Source organism: Monoraphidium neglectum, assembly GCF_000611645.1.
Source record: "Monoraphidium neglectum strain SAG 48.87 unplaced genomic scaffold scaffold00151, whole genome shotgun sequence".
NCBI classification, from domain to species: domain Eukaryota; kingdom Viridiplantae; phylum Chlorophyta; class Chlorophyceae; order Sphaeropleales; family Selenastraceae; genus Monoraphidium; species Monoraphidium neglectum.
The window spans coordinates 23,269-38,837 of record NW_014013477.1 but is presented as its reverse complement, the minus strand read 5'-3'; the positions used below and the strand labels follow the sequence as shown (position 1 = coordinate 38,837).

Genomic DNA, 15,569 nt, shown 5'->3' with positions numbered 1-15,569 from the left:
AGTCGCAGCAGCATTTTGGGGGGGCGGGTGGGCGCGGCGGGGTGCCGGGCTTGGTCCCGCCTTGTTTGAGAGGAATCAGTGGATCACCAGCAGCGGCCACCTTTCATGCGCGTTGATCAGCTACCGGGCTGGCTGAGTTTCGCACAGTCTGGAGCGCGGTTGCGTGTAGACCAGGCATTTTTGTCCCGGGGCTGCGGTCCCCCTTGCCTGCGTGGCGCAATTGCGCAAATTCTGCAGCGCGCATGCTGCCCGGCTAGCGCCGGAGCGATTGCTCGACGGTGCGACGCTCGACTTTGCGGAGCATTACACAGTAAACCGTGACCGCATCGTCCATAACAGTGCACTGGGCTGGTTGCTTGGGCTGGACGCGGGCGTTGGGGCAGGTGCATGGGGTCGTTTGTGGGTGGTGCGGGCCTGCGGTCGTTCAGCCCTGGGTGTGTGAGGCACAAATGACAATCTGTTAGGCTACGGCGATGCAGGGTTGCTGGGTCACCTGTGTCTGAGCCAGGGGTAAAGGAGCTGTGGGGAGCAGCCCTACAACCCAGCTGCGACGGCGCCAGCTACTCGCAACCAGCACATCTGCACTCACACGGCCAGCCAGCACATCAGCAGTCAAAAACAGTGCTGCAGTGCGCACGGGACAGAGCGTGTCGCACAGCTGAGCCTGTGAGCACCGCCGTGAACTTGGCCAGGGGCAGGGCAGCTATTGCCGGTGCAGGGCCCGAAGGGTGGCCGCTGCCTGCACCACTGCTCAATTGCCCGACCCACCTCGCGGGCTCGCGTCCCGCGGCACAGAGCACAGCGCAAAGCTCAACTTGCAAACACCCCTGGTTTACAGCCCCCACCACACGCAAAGTGCGCGAGGCTCATAGATGTGTCAATATGCAGCACGGCTCAGCGCATCACCTAGCCGTGCCAGGCCGTTCCGCGCCCAGTGCAGGCGTCCCGCGCAGAGCAACAGCCAGGCGCGGAACGGTCGGAACCCACAGCATGAGGGCTTCATCCAATCCGTGGGATGCAGGGACCGCCGCTCGCCTTGCCGTTCATTGTTGCAGCGCCGTCTGACCCAGGCCCCTTGAACAGCAGGCAGCGCCGCACCCGTGGCCCCCTCCCCACGCAGGTGTCTTGGCCAACACACCAGCACGCCGCCCTGGCGGCTCTAGGCGCGCCGGGCCCGCCAGGTGGCGCTGAAGAGGTCCTTCTCCAGCCGCGTGCCGCCGGGGGTGGTGTTGCCGCTGTCAGCGCTGCCGTCGCGCGCCCCTCGCGTCACAGGGGGGGAGGAGGCTGCGGGACACAGAGCGCGGCGGCAGCCGAGGAGGGGGCAGGGATGTGAGCCAGGCAGCTGCTCTGACGCAGACAGCCTTGCGGGGTCTGCTCTCGCCTGGCAAGACAAACCCTTTGTCGCGTGGCACATCCAGGCGGTTGGCTGCGGCAGCGCTGGCCGCGTCGCCGCCCAGCAGGCGCGGCCCCCAGCGCACCTTCCTTGGCCACCGCCCGCGTGCTGCCGCGGGTGCGCTTGGCTGCTGGCTCCTCCTCGGCGGCCGCTGCGCCGCGCTTGGTCTTGGTCTTGGGCTCGGCTGCAGGCTGCGCAGTGGGGCAATCGAGGGTTTGGTTGGCTGGGTTAGAGGGCCACAGCGTCCACAGCCAATTATGGTGGGGTGGGGATGACTGAAAGCTGTACCACGTGCTGCAAAATTGGAGGCCGGCGCCGACCACAGCGCTGGTGGTGCCTTGTCCGCCCAACCGGCCGAACAGCAGCAGTCCTCACCTTGCCCGCCGCGCCGCCGCCCTTCTTACGGCCGCCAACCCCCTGCTCGGTTGCACTGGGCGCCCCTGCCGCCCCCGCCGCCGCCGCCGCCGCGCCGCCCTTGGCCTTGCCCCTGCCGCTGGCCGCGGGCTCGGCGCCCTCTGCGGTGTCGTTGGCGGCCAGCGGCCGCCGCACCATGTCGAGTCCGGCCGCCTTGCGCGCGCTGTGCTTCACCTGCACCTGGCCACTGCCCGAGCTGCCTGCCGCCTTCCGGGCTGCCGCCTTTTTGGCTGCGGCCTTCTTGGCAGCGGGGCTCGCGGCCGCCTTGGGGACGGCGGCCGCAGGCTTGCGCGCCTGCGTCTGCTGCTGCTTCCTGGCCAGCTTTGCGGGCCTGGCCTCCTCCTCCTCCTCCTCGCTGTCTTCGCCCTCACTCTGCTCCTCATCGCTGGCCTCTGCAATGCCAGGGGGTCGAGTGCGGTAGGTCAAGGGGAGCGGCCGCGGCGGCAAAGCACGCAGCAGACATGTGCTGCTCGGGATGCCGCTCTACTGTCCACCCCCCCTGCGCCAGGCGCAGCTTTGCAAGGAGGGGTCCCACCCTTTGCAAGGGGGGCAGCTGTGCAAGGAGGCGTCCCATCGCTCGCGCCTGCGCGCGCCTGTGCGGCGGCCGCGCTCCGCCACAGCACCCACACCCACCTGAGCCGGTGTCGTCGTCGTTGGCCCGCAGCGCCGCCGCAGCCGCCCGCTCCTCGTCATCGTCCTCGTCAGCGTCACCGCCGTCGCCCTCAGACTCGCTGCCCGCCGCCCGCCGCGCGGCGGCCGCCTTGCGGCCTTTGCCCGCGCTCGGCGCCTTCTTGGCGGCGCCGCGCTTCCGCCCCTTGGCCGGCGCCTCCTCCTCCTGCTGCTGCTCCTCGCCGTCAGACGCCCAGCCATCCGCCTCCTCAGCAGCTGCCGCCCCCCGCCGCCGCTTGCCCCCCGCCGCGGTGCGCCCTTTCTTGGCCGGAGCCTTCTTGGCCGCCGGCTTTGCGCCGCGCCGCGGCGCTGCTGCCTGCTGCCCACCCTCCTCCTCCTGCTGCCCCTCCCCCTCCCCCTCCTCGTCCGCCCCGGCGTCCGACTCGTCGTCGCTGGACCACTCCTTGAGGCGGTCCACCAGGCTGCCGCCCTTGCCGCCGCCGCCGCCGCCGCCGCGGGCAGACCGTCGCGGGGCTGGCGCGTAGTGCCAGCCGTCGGGCTTGCGGCGCTGCGGGTCGCGAGCCTTGGTGGCGCCGCCGGCGCGGCGTCCGCCGCCCATTGCAATCTTCAGCAGCGCGCCGCGTGCGCGCTCTGGGACCGGGGAGGGGGGGTGGCACGTTAGGGGCGGCGGGTGGCTGGGTGGGTGGTGCGTGTCGGGACGCGGCAGGAGCGCCGCGCGCCCCAGGCAGCCAGGTTGGCAGGTTGGCCAGGGCAGGGAGCAACAGGCCCCAGGGGGCCCAACATCTCAGCCCGCAAGGAGCGCCAAGACACCGCCACCCCCCTTACAGGAGCCCCGTGGCCCATCCCGTTTCCGCCTGGGTCGCCTCACCCTGCTCTGCCTGAACCAGGAACTCGCGGCGCTCAGTCGGTGGCAGCCCCTTCCACTCCGCCTCCGCCACCTGAGAAAGGCGGAGGCGCGGCCGCGCAGCTGGTGTGACAGGGGTGCATGAGGCGGTCGTGCCGCGTGCTTGAGCCCGGTGGCCAACGGTCGCAGGGCAGGAGCGCGCCTGGACCTCCCAACGGCCGGCGCAGGTGGGGCGGCTGCGGGCACGGGAATGCGCCCTGGTGGGCACGCGGCAGTTGATGCCGGGTGGTCAGCCACATGGCGGGTGGAGGGTGTTGCCCACCTTGAGGCGTGCAGCACGCTGGCCGGCATCCTCGGGGTCATAGGGCGCGTCATCCGCCTCCCCCTTGCCGCGCAGGCCCTGCAGCGGGTGGGTGAGGATCGGGGTCGGCGCGGCGCTAGGCCGATCGGGCGGCGCGCCGGTTGCAGGCGGTGCCGCGCCGGATGGGCCGGGCTGGGCCCTCACGCTGCACCCACCCATGGGCTGCGGTTTACCCGCCAGCCTGGCAGGCTGCAGCAGGAAGGGGGCGGCGGGCCTCGGCCTCCTCTCTCCCCTGTTGAACCGCCCCCCCCTCCCACCCCAACCGCGGGCGACACAGCGCCCGTCCCAGAGCCCGCCCCAGCGCGAGCCAGACAGACCGCCCGATTGGAGCATCGACCGCAGCACACCCACATCCCCCGCCCACCGGCAGGATGTCCTCTGCGAACAGAAGAAAGGCGGCCCTGCTGGCCACGGGGTCTGCCTCGTCATCAAGCAGCGCGCCCGCCACCTCCCCCAGCGCGCCGCGCTGCTGGGAGCTGAGCTTGGCGCCGCCCTTGGACAGGGGCATGTCGGCGTAGTGGGCTGCGGTTGGCCGTGTGAAGGGGAACGGGATGGATCAAAACGAGTGGGGGTGAGGAGCGGGCGGCAGATGCAGCAGGTACAAGCGCGATCCAGGCCGTGCAGGCGCGCCCCTAGGCTGCTGCACCCGGTACGGACAGCAGGCGACCGGTTCACACAAGTTTGGCGCAAATGGCGTCCGTCGCTGGGTGTGCAACCGACCCAAGCATCGTTTGTATTGCGCAACAATGTGGCACTACCGCACCCTCATTGATGTCTGCGATTGTGACTGGTGCAAGGCTCGGGTCGGCGGGTGCCTCCACCGCTGGCACGTCGTCCGCGCCTCCATGGCGCCCTCCGCCGTGCGCTGGTGGCGCCTTGGCCAGGATCGCCGTCCGTGGCATTTCAGATCCAAAAAACCCCGTTGGCTTCAGCCGCCTGGCCTTGTCCTGGTCACTGGGCTGAGCAAAGCTCTGGTAGCCGCGCGGGCCGGCTTGATAAGCCCCATCGGCTGTCATAGGCGTGGGCGCTACGATGCCAGGAGTCACCTTGGACGTCTTCTTGCGCCTCACCATGGCTGCGGACTCAAATGTGATCTGGGCGCGAAGTTCAATGCCGTTTGAGCGGGGCTATATGTTCGCGGATGACATGCGCACAATGATAATTGAATTTCCTGGCAACGCAAATGCGCATTCGACACTGCTGGGATGACCAGGATTCCGACCGGCCAGTGTGTGCTGGGTACGTCTCACTGCTGTATGGTGCAGCGTAGACGGGCAGCCAAGCTCTTACGTGGTCTGAGTACGCTGATATCACCTGGCATAAGCTGCCAACGTCACTGAGAAACTATGGCCAGCCCATCTTGGTCCCGCCTCTGGGCAGTTGAGCTGATCAGGCCAACGTTGTGTAAGCTACACGACGGCAGGGCTTTGATGGACGCCTGTCCCAGCGCGAGCGGCCCTGGCATCAAGACGGCGAAGTATTTCAGCCATTACATGAAGTAACATCACTGTGAGACCACTCGTAACGCACTCTAGCCTGTTGGCCCAAGAAGCCCACTGCTTTTGGCTGTCCTGCTTAGTTGCCTTTGGCTGGCTGGATGCAACCCCTCTGCCAGCCGTGGTTGTGATTCAAAAGGATGGTGCACGCGCACCCTACGCATGCTTCAGAGCACACATGATTGTTCAGTAATTGCCCTGGAGTGTGCGTGCTGGTGTTTGGCAATTGCTGTGGCAGGCGATACTGCTGCCCGCCAAAGACAAACAGGTGGTAGTAACAAACAGAGGTCGCTCAGGGGCTATTCGAGTCCAAAAGATGAAAGTAACGCTGCTGCCAATATCATGGGGTTGCTTGGCTGGTGGGCGCCAAGAAAGCATGTCTGCGTTCAGTTGACAAGGCGCTCTACCCAGGGGTTTGTGAAGAACAGTGCAGTGCATGAGGGAGGGGCCCGCGTCACTTCCACCTTTGCAAATTCAAACACACGGTCACTTGGACTTTGCAGTACCGTCAGGGGACGCATGCTGCTGCAGGGCGGCCTGCGCCCTGAGCGTACGCCGCTGATAGAATGACTGAGCCTGCGACGACTCAGATCCCTCGGCCACGGGGCCTGCGCCGTTCGTGGCGCCATCTGCTTGCGTCTCACCCGCATCATTGACCGCATAACGGTCGCCGGCCGCCTTGCCGGCGGCGGCCTCGGCGGCGGCCCTGCGCTTTTTGTGCAGCAGGACCACCCCCAGCACCACCAGACCGAACGCGACGCCAAAGCCGACCACAGTGCCTGCAATGATGCCGGCGGTGTTCGCGCCACCAGCCGTCGGGCTGGCCGCCTCCACAGGCGCCTTGCCCAGGTTGCCCTGCTGCTGGGTGATCTGCTGAACGACATCGGGGATGGTGGTGATCTTGGACTCGATCTTGTTGGACAGAGCTGCGCCAGAGAACTCCTGGGAATGGGTGGATTTGCAAGGAAAGTGGGTTGGGGTTTTAGGGCATGCATGGAGAGCGGCGTGAGTGTAGGGCGCAGAATCCCGGAGAGTATTGGCGGGACCAGCTAAGGGTGCCACATCGCTAGAGCCTCAGGCGCAGGCAGCGTACATGCCTGTTCAGCGGGTACAACACAGGGCTTCGACCAGCCACCCACATAGCCACTCAACACACCTTCTCGAGCGTGGCGGCCTCGGCGGCTATGTCAAGGGTGGGGTCATTGGCCACCTTGGCGGCAAGCTGGCTGACGGCTGAGGCCAAGTCCTGCTGCTGCACAGCAGAGATGGCGGTGATCTGCACCAGTGCGGCGACTGCGTCGTAGGAGCGGCCCTCGGCAGCAGCGGCCTTGGCCGCCTGCACGATGGCCTCGATCTGGGCATTGGTGCTCGCCACAATCTAGGAAAGATGAGCATTTGCGGTTGAGGTTTTCATCAGGGCTTGGCATAAGCATCAGCAGCAATCCTGTCTAGAGCCCATGCAGTTGGGTTTCTGCCAGGGTGGCCTGGTTTGCACAAGTTGCCCCACCCTGCCACACAACAAGCGCCCGACTACCAGCGCCACGTACCTTTGCAACGGAATCAAAGAGCGGCTTGAGCTCCTCTGCAGTGCGCTGCCCGGCGCTGTTGTGCAGGCGGCGCATCATGCGGCGGCGCGCGGCAGGCAGGGCGGCAGTGTAGCCCTGTGCGTACAGGTCGGACAGGGTCAGCGCGTTGCTGAGCGACGCGCTGCCGTCCCCCGAGGCGGCCCAGGTCTCGTTGACCTTGGAGTAGGTGGCCTTGACCACCGATGACGCGATGTCGTCAACGGACGCCTGGCTGCCCAGCAGCGGCTCAAACAGCTCCAGGGCGGTGGCGTAGGTTGCCATGACCTGGGCGTTGGTGCCCATGAGCGCGGCGGCAGTGGGCTGGCCCAGGGTGAGGGCGTCGCCGATGTAGGTGAGGAAGTCCACCTTGTTGAGTTGACGGGTTGAAAAGGGGGAAACGGAGGAGTGAGTATGGCTGCAATGAGGTGGCAAAAGTCATTATAGGGCCAATCTCTAGCTGGCGCACTTTGAAAGGACCACAAGCTGGGCATCAGCGTCACAATCCCAAACGGACACCCACAATGCAGAGGTCAGACTCACCGCAAGCTTGGTGGCGTCGTAGCCAAAGAGCTTGTAGGCATGGGTCCACAGGTACTGGGGCGCGCGGCCATCGGTGACCTTGCCCTTGTAGAGCGCCGTCACGGTGGCGTCGTCGGCGACCGGGACGGTCAGCAGCGAGATCGCGTTGATGGCGGTGGCGATGACTGGCGGGACGTAGAGGGAGAACGGGAAGCGCACGGTGACGCCAGTGATGGCGTCGGTGCACTGGCTGCCCTCCAGAGCGCTGCTGAATCGATAGAGGCCCAGCTGGGGGTTGGCGACCTCAAAGGCGCCCATGTTGTCGGTGGTGAGGTCCAGCTTGTCACCAGTCAGCACTGCCTCGTAGGTGCCCTGATTGTGGGTGACAAAAATGATGTGCAATGGGTCAAGGGGGAGTTTTACTGGGGTTGTAAACTGTCTTGGAGGTGATGCATGCACAGTTTGCTGCCAGGAATTGGCACAAGCAAGCCCTAAGCGGGGCGCTTCCCACGACACACAGTTTGATTTGACCCACCTTGCAGTCCTTGATGCCACCGTTGTTGAGCAGCCTGCCAGAGAGCTTGGTGGAGGGCTTGGTGGGGCCGGAGCTGGCCCCGCTGCCGGCCACAGCTGAGGCGATGGCGGAGACGTTGACGCTGGCCTTGGTGATGAGGTCCTCCAGGGAGGTGGTGTAGACAGCAAAGGGGCTGGCAGATGCGCCGGTGCAGCACTGCTTGACGCTGGCACGGATGCCCTCCTGGCCGAGGCGTGCCAGCTTGGCGATGCGCACCAGGTCAGAGTGCAGGGTGATGGGGACGTCTGAGCTGGCTGTCAGGACGTTGTACTTGTTCTGTAGGGACCGAGCGTGGAGTTTGCAGGAACGGCCGGAGGTGGTCATGGGTTGATAGGTGCGGCTGCCTCGATGCGTATCCCCTCTATGCGTGAGCAACGCTGCATCACAAGGCACCCCGGCCAGCCCCTTCCATCAATCCAGCCTCAGCACTGGTGCCCGTCCATTGGATGTATCAAGATAGATGGTCAGTCGCTCACCGCGAGGTCGCCCAGCTGCTTGTGGATGGCGACAACGGCGGGCACCGCGTCGCTGGCGCATGTCACCAGGCACAGGTCCTTGAGGGCGGCAGTCAGCTTGGAAGGCGAGTGAAGCAGGTCGGTCTTAATCAAAGCCTCAGTCCACTGCGGGGCGAAGCGAAATTGTCCAGGTGGAGGAAGGGTGATTTCACAAACGTGTTGTTGAAGGTGGACATAGACTAAGCACAGCATGCCAGGCCAGGCAAACCTCAAAATAAGCAGGCTTAGCATGTCACAATCCACTGCAAAGTCGAGGGTTCTCAGGCGCCTGCACGGTTCTCACCTGGTGGAAGAGCTCGTTGCTGAGCCGGGCTGCGTTGCCGTTGCGGCACTCGTACAGGGCGCGCGCCAGGGACAGGACGTTGAGCACCTTGGCACTGGCCACGAGCGAGCTCACTGCGACGCCAATTTTCACGGTGTTGCCGCTCGACAACATCAGTATGGGGTCGGAGTTGACCATGCCTGAGCCGTAGAGGCCGCCCTGGGCCTTGACGTTGAGCTGGGCGTGGGCGGCATCGTACTTCTGGGCCACAGTGCCTGAACCAGTGTCGCCGACAGTGAGCAGCGCCACAGGGGTGACCACCACCTGCGCGGCCCAGTCGGGCTGGCCGGTCACGTCGCGAGGGTAGGGGGTGAGGCCGGATATCGGGACCCCGACCGGAATGGTGGTCCAGGTGTCCACACAGTGGTTCTCAACCGGCTCCTCGGGCGAGTCAGCCCAGGCGTCGGTGGCGAGCGCAAGGCCGTCCCCGGTGATCTTGTCGATGCCGAAGTAGCCATAGGTCGCGGCGTTGGCGGGGCCGGTGATGAAGTCCTGCAGCAGGCAACGGGGTGCGCGCACGGATAGGGGGTGGGATCATCAGTACGGCGGGCATGGCTCTGCTTTCTTGGACCAGCGGCTTGGTCCACTGCTGGTGTGGCTGCTGCTCAGCAGCTTGGTTGAGTCATGCTCCTACGCGCCCAAGGGGCAAGTGGCGACGCCATGGCCCAGGAGCTCCCTTCTCACCTTGTACACCTGGCCAAAAGTGCGATCTTTGTTGAGTAGGTCGCCAGCCACGTCTTTATCAGTGGGGTCCATGCGGCGCTGGTAGTAGAAGTCACCCTACAGGATTGACAGCGGAAATGGTGGATGCTGAAGCAAATGGCATGATGGTCTGGGGCTGTGCACAAGGGACAGACGTGGCAACAGTAACGTACACAGTAGCTTGGAAATCTTGCTGCATGGGTGCCAAAACCGAAGCAACAACACTGAACAATTGCCACATGCAGCACAATCCCTGGCCAGGCACATAAACGCACCGCGCAGAAGCCAAGGTAGCCAATGCCGTGGATGGAGCCAAACAGCTGGCGGACGGTGGGCAGGGCATCGCCCGGGGCGGTTCCCAGGGGCGGAATGGGGCCCAGGGTGGTGCCAGGGCAGGATCCTGTTCAAAGCGGGAGGCATGTCAGGGTTACACCAACCAAGCAAGGCAGAGTTGACACATGAAGAGTTGCAGCACCAACAGGTTGCACACTGCGGCGGGCCATTCACACTCTGGGAAAACACAGCAGAAGACACAATCACGTGCACTTGCAGCCCTTGAGAAGCAAGCTCACCAGGAGGAGGACCGTCCAGCAGGTAGGAGCCACCGCCGTGGCCGCCGTTGCCTGAGCTGCCGCCGCCGCCGCCGCCGCCACCGGTGTTATTGGTCTCCTCGCCGCCGCCCTCAATGGGCGTGACAATGGTGGTCCCGCCGTCGTTGCCGTCGTCGGGCACCACGTCAACGGGGCCGGGAGGGGTCACGGTGTCGTTGGTGGGGTACCACGTTGTGTCGTTGGTGCCAATGACCCCGGGGTCGCCCGACACGCCGGGGGGCAGGATGATGGTGCTGGGCGGGATGATGACGGTCTTGTTTGGCCAGTTGTACTCGGGCACGTTGATGATGTAGGGCAGCTCGCCGACGTACCACAGAGCGCCAGGCGGCAGACAGATCTTGGGGGGCAGCATCTCGACAATGTAGTCGGGCAGGACGCCTGTCAGGTTCTTGGGGGGCGGCGGGATGCCGAGGCTGCAGGAGCCGGGGAAGTTGTATTTGGTGCCGCCGTTCGGGAAGATCAGGGTGATCAAATCGTCGGACAGCACAGTGCCGAAGGGGATGAGCGCGAGGCCTGGCACGATGAACACGATGCCAGGGGGCAGCGCAGCCAGGATGCCAGCCGCGACAACACCGGCGGGCACGATGCCGATGAGACCAAGCAGGCCGAGGAGGCCGAGCAGGCCCAGGGCGCCGGTGGCGCCAACAGTGCAGGCGACGACGTCAAGGTTGGCGCCAGTCAGGTCGGTAACTGCGTGCTTGGCAGTGATTTTGGACTTGGTGGTGGTCTTGTCCAGCTGCTTGGCAGTGCCATACTGGGCATCCATCTCAGCGGACGCGGCCACAGTAACAGTGTCCCTCTCAGCCTGGGTGTTCGAGTTCAGGTAGGCCCTCAGATTCCCAGAGAGCGAGTCTGCCATCTCACTGGACGCCACACGACTCAGCGCCGCGGCAGCCGCAGTTCTATCAAGGCCCTTGAAGGCGCAGGTAGCGCTGGAGGGCTTGCCCTTGGCGGTGAGCACGACCTGGTCGACGGTGGTGACGTTGCTGGGCAGCAAGCTGAGCGCCGAGTTGACGTACGCAGCCCCCTGCAAGTTCATTGTCAGGGAGGGTTGCAATAAGCTGGTGCTTGGAGTGGTGGTATATATGCAAGGGAGGTTGCAACAAATGTGTGCGTGCTGCACGGCGGCAAAAGAGCCCGCTGCCATGCCAATACAGCAATGCTAGCCAACATTCTGGGTCCTTTGAAACAGAACCTGCTGATAAAGAAAAATAACTAGTGCTCTGCAACACAATGCTGCCATCCAGGGCAAAGAGGTCCGGCCTGCTGCATTCTGCCCACATGTCTGGCGCACACACCTTGGCAAGCACGGGGAAAAGCACAGCCTTGTCGGTTGCAGGGATGCTGATGCAGGTGCGCAGGTCAGCCTCAGGGGTCTTGAGGTTCTCCAGCGCCAGGTCCATGACGTTGGCGATATCCTCTGGGCTGGAGAGCGCAGCCAGGCGGTCGGCAGGGCTGCTCTTGGCCAGCAGGACCTCGACCAGGGCGTAAGACACCGCCAGCTGCACGTGTGGGTTGTCAGAGGTAGAAAAATCGGGGCCGCACAGCGTGTTGGCCACCTCAGAGGCGGCGGTGAGCACAGCGGCGATGCGCTGGTTGAGCACGTAGACTGACACACCATACTTGGTGCCCATGACAATGCCCTTCCAATTGACAAAGTTGACGCTGTCCTGAGGGTCAAAGCCAAAGAGGCTATAAACGTTGCTGTACAGCGTGGCGTCGCCAAAGTCCTTGCAGAGACCGCCGCTGCTGCACTTGTAGCGGCGGTAGGCCTCCACCAGGCTGGAAACAGGCGAGACAGTTACGTTGGAGTCGGGCGTGGTGGGCGCCGTCAGCCAAAACTTGATGCTCGCAGCGTTCAGTTTGTCCACCGAGCCTGGCGGGAACGCAAGCAGCGTGGGCGTCGAGGCGTCGAGGCTGAACACGCCGTTGTTGTCGGTAAAGAGGGGTGTCCGCAGCTGGAGGTCAGAGCTGAAGGGCGTCATTGTGCCCTGCGGTTTGATGCACATGTGCAGCGGGTGTTATAGAGCTGTTGAAGTGGCTTGTGCGGTTTCGGGTCGGGGGCTGCTGCAGGCGACTCGCAGGTTCGAGGCGTTCTCACACCACCAGGCACATCCAAAAGCCTCAGCATGGCAGCCATGTGGTTGCCGCACACCTCAAGCTGGGCGACGCCGCCAGCCACGACGACTGAACTCGAGACGGCTGGGGCGGCTGGCTGAAAGACACAGCTGTACTGTGCTCGGCGTGCCGGTTTGATGGTGGAGTTTGCATTAGTGGTCAAGCAGAAAGTTGAGGAGTGTGTGCAACAAGGTCACCTGATGCGTGTGAAACGGGCTGCGCCGCGGGCGTGTTGTGGCACAGCGTGCACGCTGGAAGTTAGAACAGCGTCTGTGAAGACGTGCTCCTCATGCACAGCACCATGCATGGGTCCATGCATGGGATGCAAACCCCAGCTTGCCGTCTCATGTTGCTGATGTTGCACCATGCGAGCCCTGCCGCTCATGCATGGCGCGCACAGGCGCGAGCTGCATCGCGCAGCTGCTGGCAAGCTCACCCCGTATCCGACCTCAGCACCGTATGCGCCGCCATGATAGCCGCCATAGCCGTAGCCATACCTGCCGTAGCCGTAGCCTCCAGCACCATATCCGTAGCACTGCTGCGCATCAGCAGCGCTTAGGCAGCCTGCGACAGGCGAGGAGCGCGCCACAGTCAATGGGCGACGAGTCGACAGTGCGCGGACACCAGCGACACACTGCGCTGCCGCCTGCTGGTCGGCCACATGCGTATGTTCAGCATCTCTCATCGCAGCAAGTCCCATGCGCACCTAACACGCCGACCAGAGCGAGCAGGGCAGCGAGCCCCTGCTTCGCCATGGCGGTCAGCCGCAGGGGCCTCCCTGGGCGCTCTCTGCAGCTGATAGATATGTTTGTTCCTTGAAGACTGCAAGAGCAACGCGGACAGCCCCCCAGCGCCGTGTAAAGGGGCAGTCTTGGCGTGGCGGGTCAACAAGTCGGTTGCCTCCTCAAAAGCAAGGGATGTGGCTCTGGCTTGAAAACACAAATCTCTAGGTGAACGGGTGTGACGATCGGATGGATCCAAAATTCAAAAAGGGACCCAGCGCGCCCCACTGCATTCGCTGGAGTGTGAAATGCATGTTCATACCGCGGCCAGCATCGATCGCTCCATCTCATGCATCGAGACGACATGGAATATATATGCGTCCCCTGGAGCGCGGGCAGGCTGCTTGCCATGACGCACCACCATGGCCGCAGGCCCGCGGTGCACTCGCAACACCGCTCGCGTCGCGCTGCGCTGTGTCCCCAGGGCACCCCAAAACCTGCAAAGTGGGCCGGGTTTCCCCCTTACAGCACTGCTTTTGCCATTCAGCAGAAACCACACGCGTATTAGGGCAGTGTCAGCCCGATCAGCGCTCCAACGAGCCCGCAGCCGCCGTTGACCATCAGGCAGTTGCAGCATGCTTGCTACGGGACACCTTTGCAGCTCCAGAAGCCAACATGTCCCAAGGGAGTCGCATGCTGCCAAGATGTATGAATGTTTTGATGATCAGCCGGCCAACTTGCAAGGTACCTATATTAAGCATCCGCATGTGGAGGGCACAGCAACCTTAATGAGGACTGCGATCTATGGACACGCCAGGGTTGGCTGGTGGCCATCTACATGAGCGGGGTCGGCCACTTACAATGCTGTGGAAAAATTCAAACGTTGACATTTGACTGCTCATTACAAGGCTTCAAAGCCACATGCCTAGCATTCATTGGTCAACGGTGGCGTGGACCAAAACACAGGAGGGTGCTGCCAAGGCCAGGATAAAGCTGCTGCAGCTGGCACCACTCATCTCCTACCAGAGCAAGCAACACACGCATAATGTACACACACGAGGTGGGGGGCAGGCGTCAAAAGTTGGGACGACCAATGGGGCGGGCCATGTTCATGCAAGCAGGTGACAGGCGGGGCGACAAGGTGCCGCCCAGGGCGGTCAACCATGCAGAAAGCGTGAGCCCATCCCGGTCCTTTTGGAAGCTGATGAAGGGCAGCGCAAAAAGCGGCAACCTCTGCAACCAGCAGCCATGCCGATGGCTGCCACTATTGGTCGTCGATGAGCTGCAGGGCAGGCTTGGCGACGGCCTGCTGCTGCTGCTGCTGCTGCTTGGGGTCCACTGTCTCAATCGTCCAGCCCTTGCTGTTGCCGCTGACGTTGCCATCGAAGTGGACGACCTATTTCGGAGGTTTCGCATGGGCACGACAACAGGAACATGGTGAGAACACAGAAAGCAAAAATCAACCCATACAGCTGATGCATGCCGAGGGCGTTGCGCGCGCGTTGTTCCCTGTCACCCCCTGCCCACTGCCAGGCCGGCCTGCGCATGGGTCCTGGCGCCCTTGCGCCAACACCTCCATGGGGCGCACCAGGCTGTGGAAGCGCTTGAGGGCGGGCCTGTGCGCAATGGACAGCAGAGTGATGCCTGCACGCGCACAGGCCTCGTACAGCCGAACCTCCCCGTCGGCAGACACCTGCGAGCCGGGGTGAGAAGGGGGTTGCACGGGGGTGCGGGCAAGAGTGGAGAGGCGCACGCAACTGCCTGCCTGCGAGATTCGCACACATGCCGAGGGCCTGCAGTTGCCTGCAAAGAGCCAGGTGTCTTGTCGAGAGGTGCATGGCTCCCGGAGATGGTGGAGGGCGATTGCAAACAACCGCTCCCACAGGGCCAGGCCACGCGCTCACCGCGCTAGTGCACTCATCCAGCACTGCATACAGGGGCCTGTGGAACAGCAGCCGCGCCATGGCCAGCCGCTGCTTCTCGCCGCCGGAGAGCGTGTCCACCCAGGGCTGCACCGTGTCCCAGCCGCGGCCGCGCTGCAGCAGGTAGGCAAGGTCCACCTCGTCCAGGCACGCCTCCAGCTCTGAGGGTTGGGGCGGGGGGCGCCGCGGACAGGGGAAGCGGGAGAGGAGGGTGACCGGGGCGGGCATGTGAAGGCACTAGTACAAACCAGCTCGATCTTGCGCTGCAATCAACATGAGCCGCACAAGAGTTGCCTCGCCTCTGGGGTGACTGTACAGCGTGCGCAGCCTGCATCCCTGCAATAAGAGCTGCCGCCCTGTCAATCTGATGTGAGGCGCACAGACCCCCCCCCCCCGGGCTGCGAGTCACCCTCACCGGCATCAAGCTCAGGCGTGATGCGGGGCGGGGTCGAGCCTGTTGTGGCAATGTACTGCACCTGTGGTCAAAATGAGGGTTGGGTTGCGGTGGGTTGCTGTTGCGGCAAGAGCCATGCTGTTTCTGTGTGCCTCATTATGAGTCGTGCGGAGGCTCTCAAAGGGAGAGGCGCCCGGGCCGAAGGTTGGCGTCCGCAGGGCCCCTTCAATGATGGTGGGCGTTTGCACGCAAGCAATTGTCAGCTGAGTGGCTGAGCCATTGTTGAAGGGCCATTTCAAAGGCGCCACGCATGGAGCGGCCTTCCCGCCACGCCCCCAAACCTGTGCCGCTGGCGAGGTAGCGTCCCACACCGCCGCTGGCGGGAAGGGGTAGAGCAGCTGGTCGCGCAGCGTGCCCGCGACCAGGTAGGGCCGCTGGCTCAGGTAGAAGATGCGGCTCTTCTCGGG

General features: G+C 64.1%; 3 protein-coding genes across 3 annotated transcripts in view; all 3 read right to left on the bottom strand.

The window, feature by feature from the left end:
* Window positions 1-1,159: 1,159 nt before the first annotated feature.
* Window positions 1,160-4,715, bottom strand: MNEG_1501 (hypothetical protein; the record flags this gene model as incomplete). Its single annotated transcript, XM_014050020.1, has 8 exons — window positions 1,160-1,284; window positions 1,479-1,584; window positions 1,769-2,199; window positions 2,441-3,067; window positions 3,306-3,375; window positions 3,604-3,681; window positions 4,007-4,164; window positions 4,406-4,715. 8 exons carry the CDS (start codon window positions 4,713-4,715, stop codon window positions 1,160-1,162), a joined length of 1,905 nt encoding a protein of 634 aa, XP_013905474.1.
* Window positions 4,716-5,624: 909 nt separating this feature from the next.
* On the bottom strand, window positions 5,625-11,931 carry MNEG_1500 (hypothetical protein; the record flags this gene model as incomplete). The annotated part of the gene is made up of 11 exons (XM_014050019.1): window positions 5,625-6,080; window positions 6,295-6,516; window positions 6,686-7,069; window positions 7,244-7,594; window positions 7,758-8,072; window positions 8,273-8,416; window positions 8,595-9,125; window positions 9,318-9,413; window positions 9,611-9,735; window positions 9,908-10,973; window positions 11,245-11,931. The coding sequence occupies 11 exons, from the start codon at window positions 11,929-11,931 to the stop codon at window positions 5,625-5,627; spliced, it is 4,377 nt and encodes a 1,458-aa protein (XP_013905473.1).
* Window positions 11,932-14,050: 2,119 nt separating this feature from the next.
* MNEG_1499 (ATP-binding cassette, subfamily D (ALD), member 3) overlaps window positions 14,051-15,569 on the bottom strand; it is a gene marked incomplete at both ends in the record, with an annotated part of 5,956 nt that continues 4,437 nt past the window's right edge. Inside the window, 5 exons of the mRNA XM_014050018.1 lie at window positions 14,051-14,182; window positions 14,375-14,479; window positions 14,691-14,869; window positions 15,124-15,184; window positions 15,444-15,558. Of these exons, the coding sequence (XP_013905472.1) occupies window positions 14,051-14,182; window positions 14,375-14,479; window positions 14,691-14,869; window positions 15,124-15,184; window positions 15,444-15,558 (592 nt within the window). The remainder of the gene's footprint in view (window positions 14,183-14,374; window positions 14,480-14,690; window positions 14,870-15,123; window positions 15,185-15,443; window positions 15,559-15,569) is intronic.